The 21487-nt window shown below is 42.9% G+C and overlaps 1 protein-coding gene across 1 annotated transcript in view; it reads left to right on the top strand.

Moving 5' to 3' along the window:
• The window catches only part of LOC112225027 (unconventional myosin-XVI-like), a 180939-nt gene that overhangs the window by 12524 nt on the left and 146928 nt on the right, over positions 1-21487 (top strand). Inside the window, 3 exon segments of the mRNA XM_042306657.1 lie at positions 2766-3038; positions 18812-18882; positions 19029-19172. Of these exon segments, the coding sequence (XP_042162591.1) occupies positions 2766-3038; positions 18812-18882; positions 19029-19172 (488 nt within the window).

Below are 21487 nucleotides of genomic sequence, written 5' to 3'. Positions count from 1 at the left end.
GGAGGGAGAAGAGGATGAAGAGAGAAAGGAAATAGAGGGGGTAAGAGAAAGTCAAAGGAGAAGGAGGACATATAGCAGAGAAATGGGTGAAAAAGGGAGCGAGAGCAGAGAGGGAACACACTGGTAGAGCGCGCTCAAACGTGTGCACAATCATGTGCGTGTTTGTGTGTATATGCATGCGTGTGAAAGTGCGAGCCTGTGTGTGTAGACCAGTACAAACCCGAGGCAGTTTCCCTAACTGAAAATGTTGAGGCAGACACCTGGTTTCAACAATATTCTAATCCCCTCCCCATTGTCTCAAAGATCATTTTCATGTTGTCAGCCCAGGCAGATAACATACGGGCATTTTGGCCCTACTATCTGGGAGGCAGGCAGGTGTGTGGTTGAGTGTGCAGATGATTATCTAATTGCAAAAGCAGTTAAAGACACAGTAACATCAGTCATCAGCCTGATAAGGATCTACAGCACATACAGATTCACATAAACATTGTTTCAAGTAGAGGAAACATGCTGGGGGATAAACACCTCTCAATTCCTGTGCCATGTCTGCTATGGTTATAAATGTGTCTCTTTTGGGCATGTGTTTATGTTCAGGTCTGTGTAGGTGCTTATGGGTCTCTGAAGAGATTATAATGTGAACAGCGTCAGAGAAAAGACACAAACACACACGCTGACACACTCAGACAACGCAGCTCTTATTTCCATAGCTGCATGACAAAATGAACTGCAGTGATTCCTGCTCCTCTTTAAAAAGCGTAACAGGCAGAGAGGAGAGAAAAGAGAAATTAAGGGAGAGAGAAGAGAAAGCGAGAGAGATGGGCCATTAAAAAAGGCTGCAGTACTTCAAAGGCATCCCACTGTCAGTGGTTTAAACCTCGCCAGCAGCCTGCTGCACCAGTCTACTGAATCACACACACGGAGGGAGGGGGGAGGGAGGGATTAGATTACAGGGGTGAGAGGAAGACAGACAGGCAGATAGTTATGGGGCAGACAAGAGGAAGAGGAAGACAAGGAGGTTAAAGACCAAGTGAAAGTGATGTGGAGAGGGCTTAAAAGTAAAGAGACTGCGAAAGACAGTCAGACAGGCAAAGTGACAGAGTGAGGGCGAGGAGGGATGAGGAGGAAGATAACCTGAAAAAGAGAATTAGTGGGTTAAAAGGAGAGGGAAAGAAGGCAGACAGTTAGACTAGCAGACAGTCAGACAAGCAGACAGTCAGACAAACAGACAGTTAGACAAACAGACAGTTAGACTAGCAGAGAGTTAGACTAGCAGAGAGTTAGACTAGCAGAGAGTTAGACAAGCAGACAAGCAGACAAGCAGACAGTCAGACAAGCAGACAGTTAGACAAGCAGATAAGCAGACAGTTAGACAAACAGACAGTTAGACAAGCAGACAAACAGACAGTTAGACAAACAGACAGTTAGACAAGCAGACAGACAAGCAGACAAGCAGACAAACAGACAGTTAGACAAACAGACAGTTAGACAAGCAGACAAACAGACAGTTAGACACGCAGACAGTTAGACACGCAGACAGTTAGACAAGCAGACAGTTAGACAAGCAGACAGTTAGACAAGCAGACAGTTAGACAAACAGACAGTTAGACAAACAGAAAGTTAGACAAGCAGACAGTTAGACAAGCAGAGTTAGACAAGCAGACATACAGGCAGTTAGACAAACAGACAGTTAGACAAGCAGACATGAATAGAAGAGGAGTATGTGAGAAAAATGGAACTGTCTGTAATTTATCTGCAAAGGCAGCCTTTCCAAAGTTCTGTTTCCCTCCCCTGTGGTCTAGCAGTGACCTGAATTACTGCACTAATCACTGCTGTCTTTGTCTCTGTCTAACAGACATCCACACACACATGCACACGCACACACACACACACACACACACACACACACACACACACACACACGCACACGCACACGCACACGCACACACACACACATGCAATCACCACATCATTGAAAACTTTCTGTATTGCATCCGGGGGCAGACTTTGGGTAACAAGATTGTCTGGAATTCAATTCCTTCTGATTACTTTTTTATGCGCTTGGAAGCATCATGGTCTCTGATTGCCTATGAATTGCAACTTTACTTCTGGTTGGTCTGATTTTCAGCCTTCATCACTGAACAATGCTATGCACATTTACCATTTTATAAGTCTGGAACTACCTTCTTAAATAAGCATGGTTTGGTCCTGATGTGTCGTGATCCATTCCACTGCAGTTACTGAGGTTTAGCTGTGCTGCAGCAGTAATAGGCAGACAGACAATAATAGGTTCAGCGACTGGATAGTGAGCAGAACAACTGGCTCTCTTCCACTGGGACAGGCAACATGCTAAGTCATGATATTCACTACAGCCGTTGGGATGCAGGAGAGAAGACACTAAACAGTGTGGGGTTTTTTCCAAACACCCAGAGGATAAAGGCAGTACAAGTGTAGTCCATTATAAACACACACACTAAAGGCTTGTAGGTGAAACAGACAGCACTGGTGTACTTTATCATCCAAATGTTGTCCTATTCGCTCAGTGTCAGACTATATTTAAATAAACATGGAGTAGTTCGAGTTATTTACTGTATCTAACAGCAGTGTCTGTTAGTAGCTGTTTTACTATGTTTAACATCACTCTATTTTCAACTTGTATAAACTATTGAGACAGATTTTCATCACAAAACATGATATGCTAATGTATTTCTCTCTCCTTTTCCCTTCTCTACCTCCCTCCCTCCCTCCCTCCCTCCCTCCCTCCGCAGGTTGTTTTCAGCTATGTAACGTGTTTCGTCAGAACATGGAGATCGACCAGTGTCTGCTGGAGTCTCTCCCGTTTGGCCAGCGCCAGCGTCTGGTCAGGAGGATGCGCTGTGACCAAATAAGGGAGTACTATGAGCGGGAGAAGACCCTGCAGAAACTGGGAGGAGGAGTCAAGGTAAAAGCCCCGCGCACCAGCCACATGAAGAGACACAGCATTCGCTTCAGCCTCGGTGACATCATACAGGACGCCATCGTACGCCACGACGACAAAGAAGGTTTGTGTTTACCTATGTCTGTATGGGGGGTAGCTATACAGATAAAGAGTGTGAGTATGTTGATGCTAGTATTTCCAGAGTGTAATGGCTATATTTCTGTAAAACTGTCTTAGATTAAATTCACAAACTGATGGCATCATATCTGAGTTCAGTAGCACTTAATTTGAGCTATTGACTTCTGACAGTTTTATGAGCTTTGAGTCAGTTCAATCAGAATAGGCAGTGGGAAGTGATCAGTGTGTACTGAGTGGCATACATTTTATTTTTTACCTTTATTTAACTAGGCAAGTCAGTTAAGAACAAATTCTTATTTTCAATGATGGCCTAGGAACAGTGGGTTGACTGCCTGTTCAGGAACAGAACGACAGATTTGTACTTTGTCAGCTTGGGGGTTTGAACTTGCAACCTTCCGGTTACTAGTCCAACGCTCTAACCACTAGGCTACCCTGCCGACCATGAGCTCTACTCTTACAGCACTTACATCATTCTCTGTGGACCATATGAGTCCCTTTCAAATCACTCACACACATATACGGACATGTGTACACTGGCGTGCACAGACCTAGTCTGTTTACCCTCTCCACACCCATCCCTACAGACCTATAGTAATGCAACAGACCTAGTCCACATGTTTTGGGTTTACCCTCTCCACACCCATCCCTACAGACCTATAGTAATGCAACAGACCTAGTCCACATGTTTTGGGTTTACCCTCTCCACACCCATCCCTACATACCTATAGTAATGCAACAGACCTAGTCCACATGTTTTGGGTTTACCCTCTCCACACCCATCCCTACAGACCTATAGTAATGCAACAGACCTAGTCCACATGTTTTGGGTTTACCCTCTCCACACCCATCCCTACAGACCTATAGTAATGCAACAGACCTCAAAACATTATCAGCATCCCGAAGTGGGTCTCAGTTGAAAGTGAACAGAAGACATTTAGTCAGTGCCTCCCACGGAGCGATAAAAAAAGCCTCTCTCTATCTCTCTAGTCCTTATTTTTCTCCCTTCCTCTCTTTGTATTCTGTTCCTCCTTCAATATTCACTCTTCATTCCCTCTCCAGAGTTTCAGCTGCTAATCAGTATTCTGCTTAGTGTGTGTGTGTGTGTGTGTGTGTGTGTGTGTGTGTGTGTGTGTGTGTGTGTGTGTGTGTGTGTGTGTGTGTGTGTGTGTGTGTGTGTGTGTGTGTGTTAGTGCAGCAGTTGGGAAAAGACAAATGGATGTGGCAAGGGTGAGGAGTGGCCATTAGCTTTGCAGTATTAGCTCATTCTTCAAACTGATTACATGCTAGTCATGACACAAACTCTCTAACTCTGTCACACACACAAACACACGCACACTTATTCATAAAAACACACCTAGCTAATATTCAGAGTGAAATGCAGCTCTTGGGAGACAAGCAGAAGTAATCTAATACAGAAGGGGTTGTGCAGGTCAGCACAACGATTACAGAGCTCAGAGATTTCTCCCATTATGTGCGATGGAGCAGGTGATATTAAGTCAACCATCGTCAGCTATTCTGACTATCCCCAGGACAGCTGACCAGATTGTGTGTGTGTGTGTGTGTGTGTGTGTGTGCGCACCTCCCTATTCTATCAACTGAGAGATTCCTCATTAGGGATTCTACCTAGACCTCAGAGGGGAGAGAGAGAGAGCTCTTGTCAGCCTGACTCTAAATCATCTGTTGCCCCAGGCAGGGATCTGAGGGACTCTACCCTTAATGCCACAGTCCCATACACACAGAGCTGCAGTCAAACATACTCTATGTCTTCATAAAGTATCACTACTAGTGGATACTCTATTCTCTATGAGTGCTTTTACAATAGACATGTATTTATCTCACTATGGCCTCTTCTCTTTCTCCCTATTCTCTCTCTCTCTCTCTACCTCCCTTCCCTTTTTTCTTCTCTGTCTGTCTTTCTCCCTTTTCTCCCTTTTTCTCCCTCTCTCTCTCTCTCTCTCTCTCTCTCCCTCTCTCTCTCTCTCTCTCTCTCTCGCTCTCTTTCTCTCTCCATCCATCCCTTCCTTATCTTTCTCGCCACCCATGCTCTTGTTTGCCAGCCGTTTGCCCAGCTGTCTGTGTGTATCTGTCAGACCACCCAGCAGCCATTGCAGGTCACTATGCTAATCTCCCCCCTTTGGGCTGCCAATGATCTTCAGCTGGGGTACTTGAGAGCAGCTGGTGTACCCATGCAACTGCCTGACTAAAACCTGGTCCTTTGGCCGGGCATGAATCGCCACTGTTTACCACCCATGCAACAGCATGGTACAGGACTGGCACAAGACTGTTACTGCCACTGGCTTTTGGTATGGTGGGTAAAATCAGCTGCCAACCATTGGTCTGATTAACTAGATTTGGAACTGTCAAGGCTATGCTGAACAATATGTTGTTGGATAAGATGTTTTTGGATAAGTTGTTTTTGGAAAAGATGTGGTTGGACAAGATGTTGTTGGATAAGATGCTGTTGGATAAGATGTTGTCCTGCAGATTTGATGTTCCATAGGCATGATACCGTGTAGATGGAGACATGATGATAAGTCTCATTTCACACCATCGGACTGAATTGCCTTCTTTTCATTCCTGCTATTACTGATTTGTTGCTTTGATGATCCCATGGTTAACTATCTAAAATTGTAGTCAGTAATGTGTCTATTGGATTACTGTAATCTGATTACTTTCAGTTACTTTCGAATTAATTTTTCCTTGAAATGCAGAAGAAGACAACAATAATTCTTTATACACATTTGGTGTGTCATCATAGTGGTCTCAGGCTCACTCAGGTGGAAAAATCGTTAACATTTTAAATGCTGAATTGAATGTAATTGAGAAAGCAGAAAGGTCTCAATGTATTTGTTTCACTAACATCCTTTCTGAATTTAAGAGTAATCCAAGAAGTAATCTTGTCGTTTTTAAAAAAGTATCTGTAATCTGATACAATATCTTTGCTGGTAGAGTATGCGATTACATTTATAGTTTTTTTGTAATCAGATTACATGTTATCAGTTACTCCCCAACCCTGATCTTTGGCCTGTTGACTGTTTCTATGTCTCTGTGTGTGTAATGTTATTTGTAGGCAATCTCAGTTTCTGTGTCTCTGTGTATGTGTACGTCTGTGCCAATTACTGTGTGGGAAAATACAGTAATGCTCCACAGCATGTTTCTGACTCAATCCCACTCCATTCCAAATCCATGTAGGAAACATGGTCGCCTCAGGCCTCCTTTATCCCAGGAGATATGTGGGAACATTTCTGGAATTGTATTCACAGCAAAATCCTTAATCATTTTTGAGAGGAGGAAATGTCTAAATACACCCCATGTTGAGAAGCCTAGGGGTCCATCTGGGGTGAAAGGGGGGTAATTTAGGGGGACGGGGTGGGAATTGGGGTTGGTTCTGCCTGTACCAAGATCCCCAAACCCTGGAAAACCGGAAGGAAAATCAATGCTTAGTATTCCACAGGGATCTCATCTCAGCCCATTGTTATTAGTGATGAGATCAGCTCCTCTGTTCTGGAGATGATGGAGGAAATACCACCCTCAAAGATGTATGTAGCAGATTTGGTTTTCTGCTTTGCTTTATCTTGTGAAGGCCTTATCTGGTGGTGAATCTCTCATTGAAGTGTAACGCTATGAAATGACAGTGATAGACTGTGTCCAAACATTTATCTAGCTATAGCGAGGCATGGGGATATTATTCTGGATGACTGTGGAATGTCTGTGGTATGAACGTCTTCTGTATTAGTTGTGTACGGTATTCATCATGGCACCCAACCTCCCTCTGTAATTATTTATATGTTTTCATTTCATTTGTTCTTTGATTGATACAATAATGGCTATGAACCATTCCAGATGAGAAAACAACACCTTGTACCGTCATGACTCATTATCATTTAAAGAATGTTTGGCATCTCTCTCTCTCTCTCTATCTCTCTATCTCTCTCTTTCTCTCTCCGTCTGTGTGTCTATCCCAATTCAACTTTGTCAGTATGGAGTTGGCTTTGGACACAGATTCACAGATAAATTATAAACACTCTGCTGACGAGGCAGGCTAGTAATAAGAGATGTACACACACACTTATCTTATCAGAAATCACTGGCAGGAAATAAGATGGAAGCAGAGAGGAAAATAGAGAGTGACAGAGATGTGGAGATGGGTAAAGAGATTGAAAGGAGAGGATAGAGGGCTATGTCATAAAAAAAAGTAGAAAGTGAGAATCAAAGAAAAAGAACAGGCAGGGAGGGATATGGTGAATGGGGGAAAAAGAGAGAATGAGAGGCAAGAGAGACCTGAGCCTTTTTCAGCTCGATTCCTCCCTGCTATATGTAAACCGGGACTTGCATTGGTAGTGACATTTGGTGAAATTGCCTTTCTAAAGTAATCTCTTAACTTAATCAGTGGGAGGCACGGCTGTGACCGGAGCATCTGTTCTCTTCAAGAGGCGTGGAATCCAAAATCAATTCACAATACCATTCCAGAATGATGATATGGAATGTTCCACACTGGGGAATGATTGGTATATACAGTAGCTGTGTTATTGAGGTGATATTAGATGTTACGTTCCCTGCAAAATCATATGTTTGATGAGATTGAGTCTACTGTATATGAATAATTTTTATGATCTTATGTGAGGTTAGGGGTCTGGTAGAGAGAGATATTACTTGAGTGTGAGAGAGTGGCTCTCTGTCCAGTTGCAGTTCACAGCTGTTTGATAACCTGATAATCATAATATAGTTCTGTGTTTCAATGCCTAGGAAACCTGTTTAATATTAGCATCTGTCCATTATTACTCTGCATCTAACCAAAGTAGAGGGTGTTTTAATATCAGATTACTATACATCATGATATGATCACGTGACTTGTGTTGTGATTTAGATTTCATAATATATCAAATCTGAGAATGAGAACGGTTGAGATTCTCTTTGACTATGAAACGCCCTGTTTGTACTAAAATACTGTAGAGTAGTATCAGTATCAGTGATTGGGTGCCCTGTCGTGCATACATTACACAATCAACTGAGACCTCCTGTCACTTAAGACAAGTGTAATTACATGTAGGAAAATCATCCTTTCTCCCCCTCTCCCTACTCGCTTCCTCCTCTTGAGTCTGTCCTCTATTGATCAGCACATATAGATCAGACAGACAGACAGTGAATAGCCTAGTCTGTCTGTCTGTCTCTGTCTGTCTGTCTGTCTGTCTGTCTGTCTGTCTGTCTGTCTGTCTGTCTGTCTGTCTGTCTGTCTGTCTCTGTCTGTCTGTCTGTCTCTGTCTGTCTGTCTGTCTGTCTGTCTGTCTGTCTGTCTGTCTGTCTGTCTGTCTGTCTGTCTGTCTGTCTGTCTGTCTGTCTGTCTGTCTGTCTGTCTGTCTGTCTGTCTGTCTGTCTGTCTGTCTGTCTGTCTGTCTGTCTGTCTGTCTGTCTGTCTGAAGTAGAAGCACTAATGGCCTCTGATGTCATTGTTACATGTCTTCCTCACCTCAGCATTTAGCACCACGCTCACACATATGCATGCACACACACACACACACACACACACACCTTTGTCAAGACGTCTAAATACACAGTCAAGCTAATTGCATGCCTATACCCAAAGCGTGATCACTGATCCTATCTGATCGGGTTCAGTATAGCAAGCTTGATAGTGTCCGTGTTGAAGATCATCCTCACTCCCATACAGCTCTGGTACAGTTATCTATCTGTCAGAGCTAGAAGCTCGTTGTCTGCATCACACATCAATCCCTTTCCCAGGGGCCTTTGCAGTGGAAGGTAGATGTCATGCTGTGACACCGTGCCAAATCCTCTCCGTTGATTGAACGAAGGAGTGAGAAAGAGAGAGAAACCAGAAATCTGGACACAATAACTGACTCTTTGTGATTATTGTGGCCTTTGTCCACCAAATAGGGGAACTGATCAATGTTTTACATTGTATTTATTTATTTCGCCTTTATTTAATCAAGCAGGCCAGTTGAGAACAAGTTCTAATTTACAACTGCGACCTGGCTAAGATAAAGCAAAGCAGTGCGGCAAAAACAACAACACAGAGTTACACATGGAATAAACAAACGTACAGTCAATAACACAATAGAAAAATCTGTATAATGTGTGTGCAAATGGAGTAAGGAGATGAGGCAATAAATACACCAATAGTGGCGAAGTAATTACAATTTAGCAATTTACACTGGAGTGATATACTGTAATTGCAGATGAGGATGTGCAAGTAGAAATACTGGACTGCAAAAGAGCAGAAAAATAAAAACAAATATGGGGATGAGGTAGGTAGTTGGTTGGATGGGCTATTTACAGATGGGCTGTGTACAGCTGCAGAGATCGGTAAGCTGCTCTGACTGCTGACGCTTAAAGTTAGTGAGGGAGATATAAGTCTCCAACTTCAGTGATTTTTGCAATTCGTTCCAGTCATAGGCAGCAGAAAACTGGAAGGAATGGGGGCCAAAGGAGGTGTTGGCTTTAAGGATGACCATTGAAATATACCTGCTGGAGCGCGTGCTACGGGTGGGTGTTGCTATCGTGACCAGTGAGCTGAGATAAGGTGGAGCTTTACCTAGCAAAGACTTATAGATGACCTGGAGCCAGTGGGTTTGGTGACAAATATGTAGCGAGGACCAGCCAACGAGAGCGTACAGGTCGCAGTGGTGGGAAGTATATGAGGCTTTGGTGACAAAACAGATGGCACTGTGATAGACTGCATCCAATTTGCTGAGTAGAGTGTTGGAGGATATTTTGTAAATTACGTCACCGAAGTCAAGTATCGGTAAGATAGTCAGTTTTACAAGGGTATGTTTGGCAACATGAGTGAAGGAGGCTTTGTTGCGAAATAGGAAGCCGATCCTAGATGTCATTTTGGATTGGAGATGCTTAATGTAAGTCTGGAAGGAGAGTTTACAGTCTAACCAGACACCTAAGAATTTATAATTGTCCACATATTCTAAGTCAGAACCGTCCAGAGTTGTGATGCTAGTCGGGCGGGCGGGTCAGCGATTGGTTGAAGAGCATGCATTTTGTTTTACTTGCATTTAAGATCAGTTAGAGGCCACTGGAGTAGTGTTGTATGGCGTTGAAGCTCGTCTGGAGGTTTGTTAACACAGCGTCGAAGGAAAGTCCAGATGTATACAGAATGGTGTCGTCTGCGTAGAGGTAGATCAAGGATTCACCTGCAGCAAGAGCGACATCATTGATATATACAGAGAAAATAGTCAGCCTGAGAATTGAACCCTGTGTCACCCCCATAGAGACTGTTAGAGGTCCGGACAACAGGTCCTCTGATTTGACACACTGAACGCTATCTGAGAAGTAGTTAGTGAACCAGGCGAGGCAGTCATTAGAGAAACCAAAGCTGTTGAGTCTGCCGATAAGAATACGATGATTGACAGAGTCAAAAGCCTTGTCCAGGTCGATGAAGACAGTTGCACAGTGCTGTTGCACAGTGCTGTCTTTTATCGATGGCGGATATGATATTGTTTAGGACCTTGAGCGTGGCTGAGGTGCACCCGTGACCAGCTCGGAAACCTGATTGCATAGATGAGAAGGTACCGTGGGATTTGAAATGGTTAGTGATCTGTTTGCTCACTTGGCTTTCTAAGACTTTAGAACAGCAGGGCAGGATGGATACAGGCCTGTAACAGTTTGGGTCTAGTGTGTCTCCCCCTTTGAAGATTGGGACGACTGCGGCTGCTTTCCAATCTTTAGGAATCTCAGACGATACGAAAGAGAGGTTGAACAGACTATTAATAGGGGTATCTAACCCAATGTGAGAATTAAGCCAGAGATATTACTTGAGAAACAAGAGGAGCTTAAGAGAAACTTAATAAGGAAAGCACATACTTGTGAACTCATTTGTTGCTACTGAGCTTTGCTCAGTACAAATGTAATTTAGATTCCATTTTTACATATGCTGCAGAATATCTTGTAGCATTTTTTAATTAAGATGTCAAGCCCTAGGGAAGCTTGTTCCAACAGACTACTACTAACTGAATGTCCTTCAATGCTTCAAGATTGTTCGGGAGAGAATAAACTTGGTTAACACTTTTTATGATCCATCTGTCTATGCACACATAATACTGCATTTAATAATTTCTACAATCCTTTAAAAAAAATGCATAACAGGCTATATGAATGCATAGCTTAATCACTCTAACAGAATTCATAAAGCATTACTCACAGAGATTCACAGAAAGTATTCCCCAAATAATGATAATAATAATACTCACAGAGATTCACAGAAAGTATTCCCCAAATAATGATAATAATAATACTCACAGAGATTCACAGAAAGTATTCCCCAAATAATGATAATAATAATACTCACAGAGATTCACAGAAAGTATTCCCCAAATAATGATAATAATAATACTCACAGAAATAATGATAATAATAATACTCACAGAGATTCACAGAAAGTATTCCCCAAATAATGATAATAATAATACTCACAGAGATTCACAGAAAGTATTCCCCAAATAATGCGGTGGAATTACAATCCCAAATCTCTCTAGATAACCTTTTTTTCTGCATCACAGATCCCATCATGGAAGTCTGTGCTCTTAGGATTGTGTCTTGTCTGAGAACAGTGTATATTGTTTTTCCTGAAGGATGGAAACGGAGAGAAGACTCCAAAGCTCTTTTGGAAAACATAGAGCAGCCATGCAAGACGAGGGATTGTGGTGACTATGAATGTCTGATAAGAAGAACTGAGACGGAATAATTCACAGGGATGAGAATTTACAGTAGGTTTCATATTGGAGGGTTGGGATGAGGCATAGCGGAACACACATAGGAACTCATAATATGGATGGTGGACTGGTAAGGAATGTGAAAAAGAGGTGATAGGTAATGTATGTCATGTCATTGAAGGGGCATTTGAAGATGCATTCACAAGGATGGAGTTCTGGGATGAATAGAACAGAGAGAAACATTTAGAGAAGGAGAGAGATGGATCGAGTGGGATTTGAACAAGTGCATTTGTATTCCATCCCCTTATGAAGTAGCCGAGACATACCCTCCACTCACCGACTATGTAATACTCCTTCTTCCCCTCACCCTCTCTCCCTAGAGGTAAAGCTACAGTATAACTGTATACTCCTCTTTTTGTTCTCCTGCTGCATCCATTACATACGTCTCCCTGCCTGAATGCAATGCATGTCCGGGATGCTTTTCTCTATTCACATCAGGTTCCTTGATGCCTGTATTTTTGCAGAATCATACCAGATTGACGCTTATCAATGATATCATGTTGGCATCACTTGCTTCCATTGTATATCATTAACTCAGTAGACATAGCTCTCAGGGCTGTAGTGGAGCCTACTCTAACTGTACACCAGCGACTCGCTAATCATGTACATAATGCAATTTATACATGTTATGCAAGAGAGACTGGAGTGCCTCTGCCAGGTCTGGCGGTAGTACAACGTTAGAGTGGAAACATGTTTCCCTTTCTGGAATGTGTCTGACCTGGCATCTACAGAAGTATGTCTGATCCAACTCCACTTCTATAACTGATAGGGGGACTCTGTTGAGTCATCAGGAATCTATTCAAGGTTGGCATTGGACTCATAGTGCATTCCATTCAGTGTTTGCATTCTGGTTGCATCTGGTTAGAGTTTGGCTGGAGGGACTGTATGATAAGCAGTATGTGGTCTTTTGGATGGCTGAAGAGTGGAATATGCTGATAGGGAGGATAGGGTCATCTTTTATTGGAAAAAAGGGTGGATGAAAGACTTGAGTCTGTCGGGGAGGTCTGGGACAAACAGCGAACATCAGTCTTCTCTCTCTCTTTCTCCTTTCCTCTGTCGTTATTCCTCCCGCCTCTTCTCTCCAGCTCTCGCTCTCTCCCTCCATCTCTCTTTCCCTCTCTCCACAACGGCTCCCATCTGGTTGCTATGGAAACTCCACATATGTCTCCCACAGCTGTTTTTCAGTTTTCCCCAAAATGACAGCTGGTTGTTTTCTCTCTCTCGCACACTCTCCCTCTCTCTCTCTTCGCGGTCAAACAGCCTGATGAAACAGAGCACACAGACAAACACACTCTCCCTCTCTCTCTTCACGGTCAAACAGCCTGATGATACAGAGCACACAGACAAACACACTCTCCCTCTCTCTCTTCACGGTCAAACAGCCTGATGAAACAGAGCACACAGACAAACACACTCTCCCTCTCTCTCTTCACGGTCAAACAGCCTGATGAAACAGAGCACACAGACAAACACACTCTCCCTCTCTCTCTTCACGGTCAAACAGCCTGATGATACAGAGCACACAGACAAACACACTCTCCCTCTCTCTCTTCACGGTCAAACAGCCTGATGAAACAGAGCACACAGACAAACACACTCTCCCTCTCTCTCTTCACGGTCAAACAGCCTGATGAAACAGAGCACACAGACAAACACACTCTCCCTCTCTCTCTTTCACGGTCAAACAGCCTGATGAAACAGAGCACACAGACAAACACACTCTCCCTCTCTCTCTTCACGGTCAAACAGCCTGATGATACAGAGCACACAGACAAACACACTCTCCCTCTCCCTCTTCACGGTCAAACAGCCTGATGAAACAGAGCACACAGACAAACACACTCTCCCTCTCCCTCTTCACGCTCAAACAGCCTGGTGAAACAGAGCACACAGACAAACACACTAAACACAGGGAAAAAGAGCAACAACCTGATTTACATTCATTTACACTGCTGCCAAAATGCTCACTCAACAGTACTGTACAACATCAATATCAATCATAATCAAATCAAAAGTAAGTAAGGAGGTAGTATGCACAGTGGTGATAATAATGCTAATCATGAAGACAGGGTATGTAGTATATGAGCTAGGTGGTAGTATTGTGTGTAGGGGATGGAAAAGGCATGGTCTTGGAGTGTGTAGAGATGTAATGGTCCACAGCAATACTGGATAGTACCTGTCAATAATTTCAATAGAACATGACAGTGGGTAGCGTTGGCATATGAACCAATAGTAGAGCAGGACTGAGGACAGTGTTGATCTATGGACCAATAGAACAGCAGAACAGTGGGCAGTGTAAACGTATGGACTAATAGAACAGCAGAACAGTGGGCAGTGTAAACATATGGACCAATAGAACAGCAGAACAGTGGGCAGTGTAAACATATGGACCAATAGAACAGCAGAACAGTGGCCAGTGTAAACGTATGGACCAATAGAACAGCAGAACAGTGGGCAGTGTAAACGTATGGACTAATATAGAACCACAACACCGGAAAGTGTTGTCATTAGATCCAATAGAACAGAAACGGAACATCAGCCATATGGTCCAGCATACAGCACTTCTGTTTGATTGCCCTGAGGGTCAATACATACATAGCTCTTGACTTCTGACCTCTGTTCAGTCATGCCCAACAATGCCCTATAGAAACACATAGACGGGTCCTTCTAGTGTGTGGAAGGTCAAACAGACCTGATGCCGTCCAGACTGATGCCTGACTGTATCAGTCTATTATTTCTGATGACTAGTGATTCAATTAATATATACAGTAGTGTTCAGATTTCACAGTTTAGTCATTTAGCAGACAATGTTATCCAGGGTTATTCACCATTCTACTGAAGAACTGTAGGTGAACCAACCACCACATATGTTAATTAGCCTTAATTACTAACCCACAGTAGTTGGGATTATATTCCTGAGCTTTTAGGCGGGAGAGAGATGGTGTTTATGTGTGTGTGTATGTGAGAGAGAGCGAGCGAGAGAGAAATTAGTGTTGAATGACTTTAGGAAGGCTATGTTCTTCCTCATCAACCTTTTAAGATCCATTAAGCACCAGAAGACTGTGTGCGTGCGCATATAAATGTGTGTGTGTGCATTAGTCATTTAGCAGACAATGTTATCAAGGGATATCCACCATTCTACTAAAGCACTGTAGGTGAGCCAACCACCATTATCCTTAATTACTAATCTAGGTGGGGTTATATTCCTGAGCTTTTAGGTGGGAGACAGAAAGGTGTGTGTTTGTGTGGGCGTGTGTGTGTGTGTGTGTGTGTGTGTGTGTGTGTGTGTGTGTGTGTGTGTGTGTGTGTGTGTGTGTGTGTGTGTGAGAGAGATAATTGTGTTCATTGACTTTAGGAAGGCTGTGTTCTTCCTCATCAACCATTTAAGCTCCAGTAAGGACCAGTAGAAGACTGTGTGTGTGTGCATGTAAATGTGTGTGTCTTTCGGTGACTGTGTACTCGTGTGTTCATAATACATCCAGACATCCATCCATACGACTAGGATCCTCCATTATCAAGACTAAGCAAAGATTGGTTGGTTGATAAGTGGGGTCCCTACGGTATATGACCTAGAGGGAAATGAATGGAGTGGCCTGTACTACCTGAGGATCAGAAAAATAATCACTAACAAGGGATGCCACTGGCTGTGCTGAAACACACACTGCAAGGTCAAACTATACCGCAGTGAAACTGTTACATCGTTGTTAGAGTGGTGCCATGTCCTAGCTCAGCTTGACATGTATATGCCCTAACCAGCTGTGTGTGTGAGTTGTCACTATACACACGTCTGTGTAGATAACGACCGCTGAGGTCAGCCATCCTCAATAGGCAGACAACGGTCTGGATCCGGACCCAGAATTAAAGTAAAACATTTAATTTTAGGGAATCAAGTTGGGCTTTCAACTTTTTGCTCTTATTTGCGCAAGAAACTTAACCCTAATTTGCTACAAAGGGTGCCGTACCCTCTGTTAAACAACACATTTCACTGCATCTATCCAGTGTATGTGACAATGAAACATATATATATATATATATATATATATATATATATATACTACCAGTCAAGGGTTTTTCTTTATTTTTACTATTTTCTACATTGTAGAATAATAGTGAAGACATCTGTCATTGGAATTTCATAATTCCTAGAATTAAATTCACTCAGTCTAAATTATAAGAATTTGTAAGATTCCTATTTGCATAAAATATACAGAGACCAGTCTTATCAAAATTAGATAATAGTATTCATTCTCGGAGCTCGCTCCCATGAAACCACGAACAAAAGTTTATATACAAAATATGACGTCATAGGTTATAAAATGTCCTTCCTCATATCGACCAGGACAAAGCAGGTTCAAACGTTTATTCCAACCCCCTAGCTCACACACACTATTATCAAGATTAACTTCTGGAATCTTCACCTTCATCCATCACTATTTAGAAGACAGTTCCAGATAATGGAAAACCCAGGGAGGCACTCACTGCCTTATCTAAACATCCCAGAGTTAAGTTGAGTCGGTTCAACCATAGGTTAACGGCCCTTTTTGCTTACTTAAAAACCCACAATCCATTCCTCCCCAACCTAGCTGAATGGTACTTATTATGTTTAATTACCCCCTGTTTCATGCTACACAATCCCTTCCTTATGAATTAACATTTATTAATCAGATATAATAAAACAGAGTAGAAGTTTAATTAGTTATAGTTCTATTTAAAATGTAGATATTGTTTAGTCATTATTCATAAAATTCCTAACAACATCAAAACTATGAAATAACATATATGGAATCATGTAGTAACCCAAAAAGTGTTAAACAAATCAAAATATATTTATATTTGAGATTCTTCAAAGTCGCCACCCTTTGCCTTGATGACAGCTTTTCACACTCCTTGCATTCTCTCACCTGGAATGCATTTCAATTCACAGGTGTGCCTTGTTAAAAGTTCATTTGTGGATTGTCTTTTTTCTTAAGCAAGTGTTGTGACAAAGTAGGGCTGGTATACAGAAAATAGCTCTATTTGGTAAAAGACCAAGTCCATTGTAGCTCAAATAAGCAGAAACAACAGTCCATCATTACTTTAAGATATGAAGGTCAGTCATACAGAAAATGTCAAGAACTTTGAATGTTTCTTGAAGTACATGATGAAACTGGCTTGGAGGATTGCAAAGGGAAAGGAAGACCCAGAGTTACCTCTGCTGCAGACGATAAACTCATTAGACTTAATTGCACATCAGATTGCAGGACAAATAAATTCTTCACAGAGTTCAAGTAACAGACACATCTCAACATCAACTGTTCAAAGGAGACTGCATGAATCAAACATTCATGGTCGAATTCCTGCAAAGAAACCACAACTAAAGGACACCAATAAGAAGAATAGACCTGCTTGGGCCAAGAAACACAATCAATGGACATTAGACCGGTGGAAATTTGTCCTTTCGTCCCAATGAGTCCAAATTTGAGATTTTTAGTTCCAACCGCTATGTCTTTGTGTGGCAGAGTAGGTGAACGGATGATACCCACATGTGTGGTTCCCACCGTGAAGCATGGAGGAGGAGATGTGCTGGTGTGGGGGTGCTTGACTGGTGACACTGTCAGTGATTTATTTAGAATTCAACGCACACTTAAAACTGCAAAATCTTATCTCCGCCAACAGGACGAGTGTGAACAGTTTGGTGATGCATGGGCCGCAAGGAGGGGTTTGTTACTACATTAATAAATACAAATATCTATCTGGACCTTTGCCTTCTAGGAAATGTGTTTGACCGGACCTTCTCAAATAGTATTTGTGTACCCCTGACTTAAGGTAAAACGACCCTGTGGGGCTCCTCACTATGGTTCACCTTGGTAATTACACTGGTTGTTACACTCACTGCTAATGGCTCTGGTTAAGTGAGTGTTTCAGAAAGTCAGTGAGTCAGTGTGTGCACAGACGCTTTATAGGTGTGTGTGTGTATGACAGTGCATGCCAGTCTGACAGAGGCTTGCATGAGTAGTTCAGTGTTCTGCTGAGGTAAGGTCTCCCAGTGTTTATCCAGCATCCATCTTGGCTTATCACTGTTGTTGAGGGAAAATATGTCTAAAGACCTCCCCCCTCACTCCTCTCTTTCTCTTTCTCTGCCCTCAAATCTGTCCATCTCAGTCTTTTATTCATTCTCTCTGTGTCTAATACTCTCCCTCAGTAATTTCCTTCTCCTTTTATCGCTTTCGTGTAGAATCATTATTGAGGGTAGTGGTTAGGGCAAATCTGGGTTAGTCTGTGAGTAAAGGCTCAGCAGTTCTGTGTTCCTTGTGAATAATAGATGTTGGTGGGTGAGTACTGATCGTTGTAAAGCAGATCTATGTCTATGTGTGAGTACAGTAGAATGGTTTGTAGAGAATTACCAGGTAATCTGTGTCAGTATGTCAGTGTTATGGATACTGTATTTGTAGTGCAGTGTGTTAGTGCAGTCCACTGTGGCTCAGTAGAGCTGACGGGATGTGAATGAGTGAGCCGTGTGTTTCTAGGCAGGCGCTCCACCTGTCAGACCAACTACAGTGTTTCCCAACTCCAGTCCTCCAGTACCCCAAACAGCACACATTTTTGTTATAGTCCAGGACAAGCACACTTGATTCAACTAGTCAATTAATCATCAAGCCCTCATTGAGTTAAATCAAGTGAGTTTGTCTGGGGCTACAACAGAAATGGGTGCTATTGGGGATACTGGAGGACTGCTATAATACACACTGACTGACTGACTGAGTGACTCCTGAAGGGCAAACAGAGAACAAGTCACACACAGGGGGATTTTACTGGAGAGGAGGAAGCTGTCGTGTGTGTGTGCTGTGTGTTGTGTGTGCATTTGCACTTGCGCTTTTATTGGGAAAATGCACTGGGTTTTTCCTAATAAACCGTTGTCTACCTACGTTGTTTATCTGGTATATTTCCTCCTGATGTCCTGCCTATCTCTGTTACTACATCCACATGTGTTCACACACCAAGCTGCACGTTTGTATTTCTCTCTCTCTGTTCTATGTTGCAGTGCTGCGTCTACTGAAGGAGAGAGCTGACCCCAACACACCTATCTCCTCTGGAGGATCTCTTCTACACCTGGTAAGAATACACATGCACACACACATGCACAAACACAACTACATCCACCTGCTGTTTTTCAATTAGCTCACCACTATCTGACCGCGCCTCTCTCTATCTCTTTCTCTCTCTTTCCCTTTCTCTCTCTCTCTCTCTTCATCCCATAGTGTGCTCGTCATGACAATGTGTTTGTGGCTGAGGTTCTGATCGAGCGAGGGTTAAACGTCAACCTGCAGGATGAGGACCTCTGGACAGCCCTGCACATAGCGTGTGTGTGTGACCACGCCGACATGGTGCTGCTACTACTGCTGGTGAGAAACACACACGCGCGCGCACGCACACACGCACGCACACACACACATATACAGTTGAAGTCGGAAGTGAAACTGAGTCAGGTTTGTAGGCCTCCTTGCTCGCACACGCTTTTTCAGTTCTGCCCACAAATGTTCTATGGGATTGAGGTCAGGGCTTTGTGATGGCCACTCCAATACCTTGACTTTGTTGTCCTTTAGCCGTTTTTCCACAACTTTGGAAGTGTGCTTGGGGTCATTGTCTGTTTGGAAGACCCATTTGCGACCAAGCTTTAACTTCCTGACTGATATCTTGAAATGTTGCTTCAAAATATCCACATAATTTTCTCTCCTCACGATGCCATCTATTTTGTGAAGTGCACCAGTCCCACCTGCAGCAAAACACCCCCACAACATGGTGCTGCCACCCCCGTGCTTCATGGTTGGGATGGTGTTCTTCGGCTTGCAAGCCTCCCATTTTTTCCTGCAAACATAACGATAGTCATTACGGCCAAACAGTTTTATTTTTGTTTCATCAGACCAGAGGACATTTCTCCAAAAAGTATGATCTTTGTCCCCATGTGCAGTTGCAAACCGTAGACTGGCGTTTTTTATAGTTTTTATAGCGTCTTCCTTGCTGAGCGGCCTTTCAGGTTATATCGATATAGGACTTGTTTAACTGTGGATATAGATAACTTTGTAACTGTTACCTCCAGCATCTTTACAAGGTCCTTTGCTGTTGTTCTGGGATTGATTTGCACTTTTCGCACCAAAGTAGGTTAATCTCTAGGAGACAGAACACGTCTCCTTCATGAGCGGTATGACGGCTGTGTGGTCCCATGGTGTTTATACTTGCGTACTATTGCTTGTACAGATGAACATGGTACGTTTAGGCATTTGGAAATTGCTCCCAAGGATGAACCAGACTTGTGGAGGTCTGCAAAAAATATTCTGAGGTCTCGGTTGATTTATTTTGATTTTCCCATGATCAAGCAAATAGGCATTGAGTTTGAAGGTAGGCGTTGAAATACATCCACATCCACCTCCAATTGACTAAAACCATGTCAATTAGCCTATCAGAAGCTTCTAAAGCCATGACAAAATTTTCTGCGATTTTCCAAGCTGTTTAAAGGCACAGTCAACTTAGTGTATGTAAACGTCTGACCCACTGGAATTGTGATACAGTGAATTATAATTGAAATAATCTGTCTGTAAACAATTGCTGGAAAAATTACTTATGTCATGCACAAAGTAGATGACCTAACCGACTTGCCAAAACCACAATACGTTAACAAGAAATTTGTGGAGTGGTTGAAAAACGAGTTTTAGTGACTTCAATCTAAGTGTTTGTAACCTTCCAACTTCAACTGTGTGTGTATATATATATATATATATATATATATATATATATATACACATATATACACACACGTAGTACGTATGGATAAAAAAGAGCTGGCCATAAGGAGAGTGGTTCCTTGCAGTATCATAAAGGTTTGGGTCAGGTCTGGTGTCTGCAGTATAAGACTATCATAGTGGTTTGGGTCAGGTCTGGTGTTCTGCTGATTAGACTATCAGAGGGGTTTGGGTCAGGTCTGGTGTCTGCAGTATTAGACTATCAGAGGGTTTGGGTCAGGTCTGGTGTCTGCAGTATTAGACTATCAGAGGGGTTTGGGTCAGGTCTGGTCTGGTGTCTGCAGTATTAGACTATCAGAGGGGTTTGGGTCAGGTCTGGTGTCTGCTGACTATCAGAGTGGTTTGGGTCAGGTCTGGTGTCTGCAGTATTAGACTATCAGAGTGGTTTGGGTCAGGTCTGGTGTTCTGGTGTCTGATTAGACTATCAGAGTGGTTTGGGTCAGGTCTGGTGTTCTGCTGATTAGACTATCATGGGGGTTTGGGTCAGGTCTGGTGTCTGCAGTATTAGACTATCAGAGGGGTTTGGGTCAGGTCTGGTGTCTGCAGTATTAGACTATCAGAGGGGTTTGCAGTATTAGGTATCAGGTCTGGTGTCTGGTCAGGTCTGGTGTTCAGTATTAGACTATCAGAGTGGTTTGGGTCAGGTCTGGTGTTCTGCTGATTAGACTATCAGAGGGGTTTGGGTCAGGTCTGGTGTGGTGTCTGCAGTATTAGACTATCAGAGTGGTTTGGGGCAGGTCTGGTGTTCTGCTGATTAGACTATCAGAGGGGTTTGGGTCAGGTCTGGTGTTCTGCAGATTAGGTCCAGAGTGAGACAGGAACAGCCGTAAAGGCGGGGACAGCAGCAGGTGGAGACATGAAGGTTGGGCTGTGTTTGGTTTGGTGTTAGGTCCTATTCCGGTTATGTTGATTGGGTCTGG

The sequence above is a fragment of the Oncorhynchus tshawytscha genome, linkage group LG26, assembly GCF_018296145.1.
Source record: "Oncorhynchus tshawytscha isolate Ot180627B linkage group LG26, Otsh_v2.0, whole genome shotgun sequence".
NCBI classification, from domain to species: Eukaryota; Metazoa; Chordata; class Actinopteri; order Salmoniformes; family Salmonidae; genus Oncorhynchus; species Oncorhynchus tshawytscha.
The sequence above is the reverse complement of the archived record's forward strand: the minus strand, read 5'-3'. Positions and strand labels throughout refer to the sequence as shown.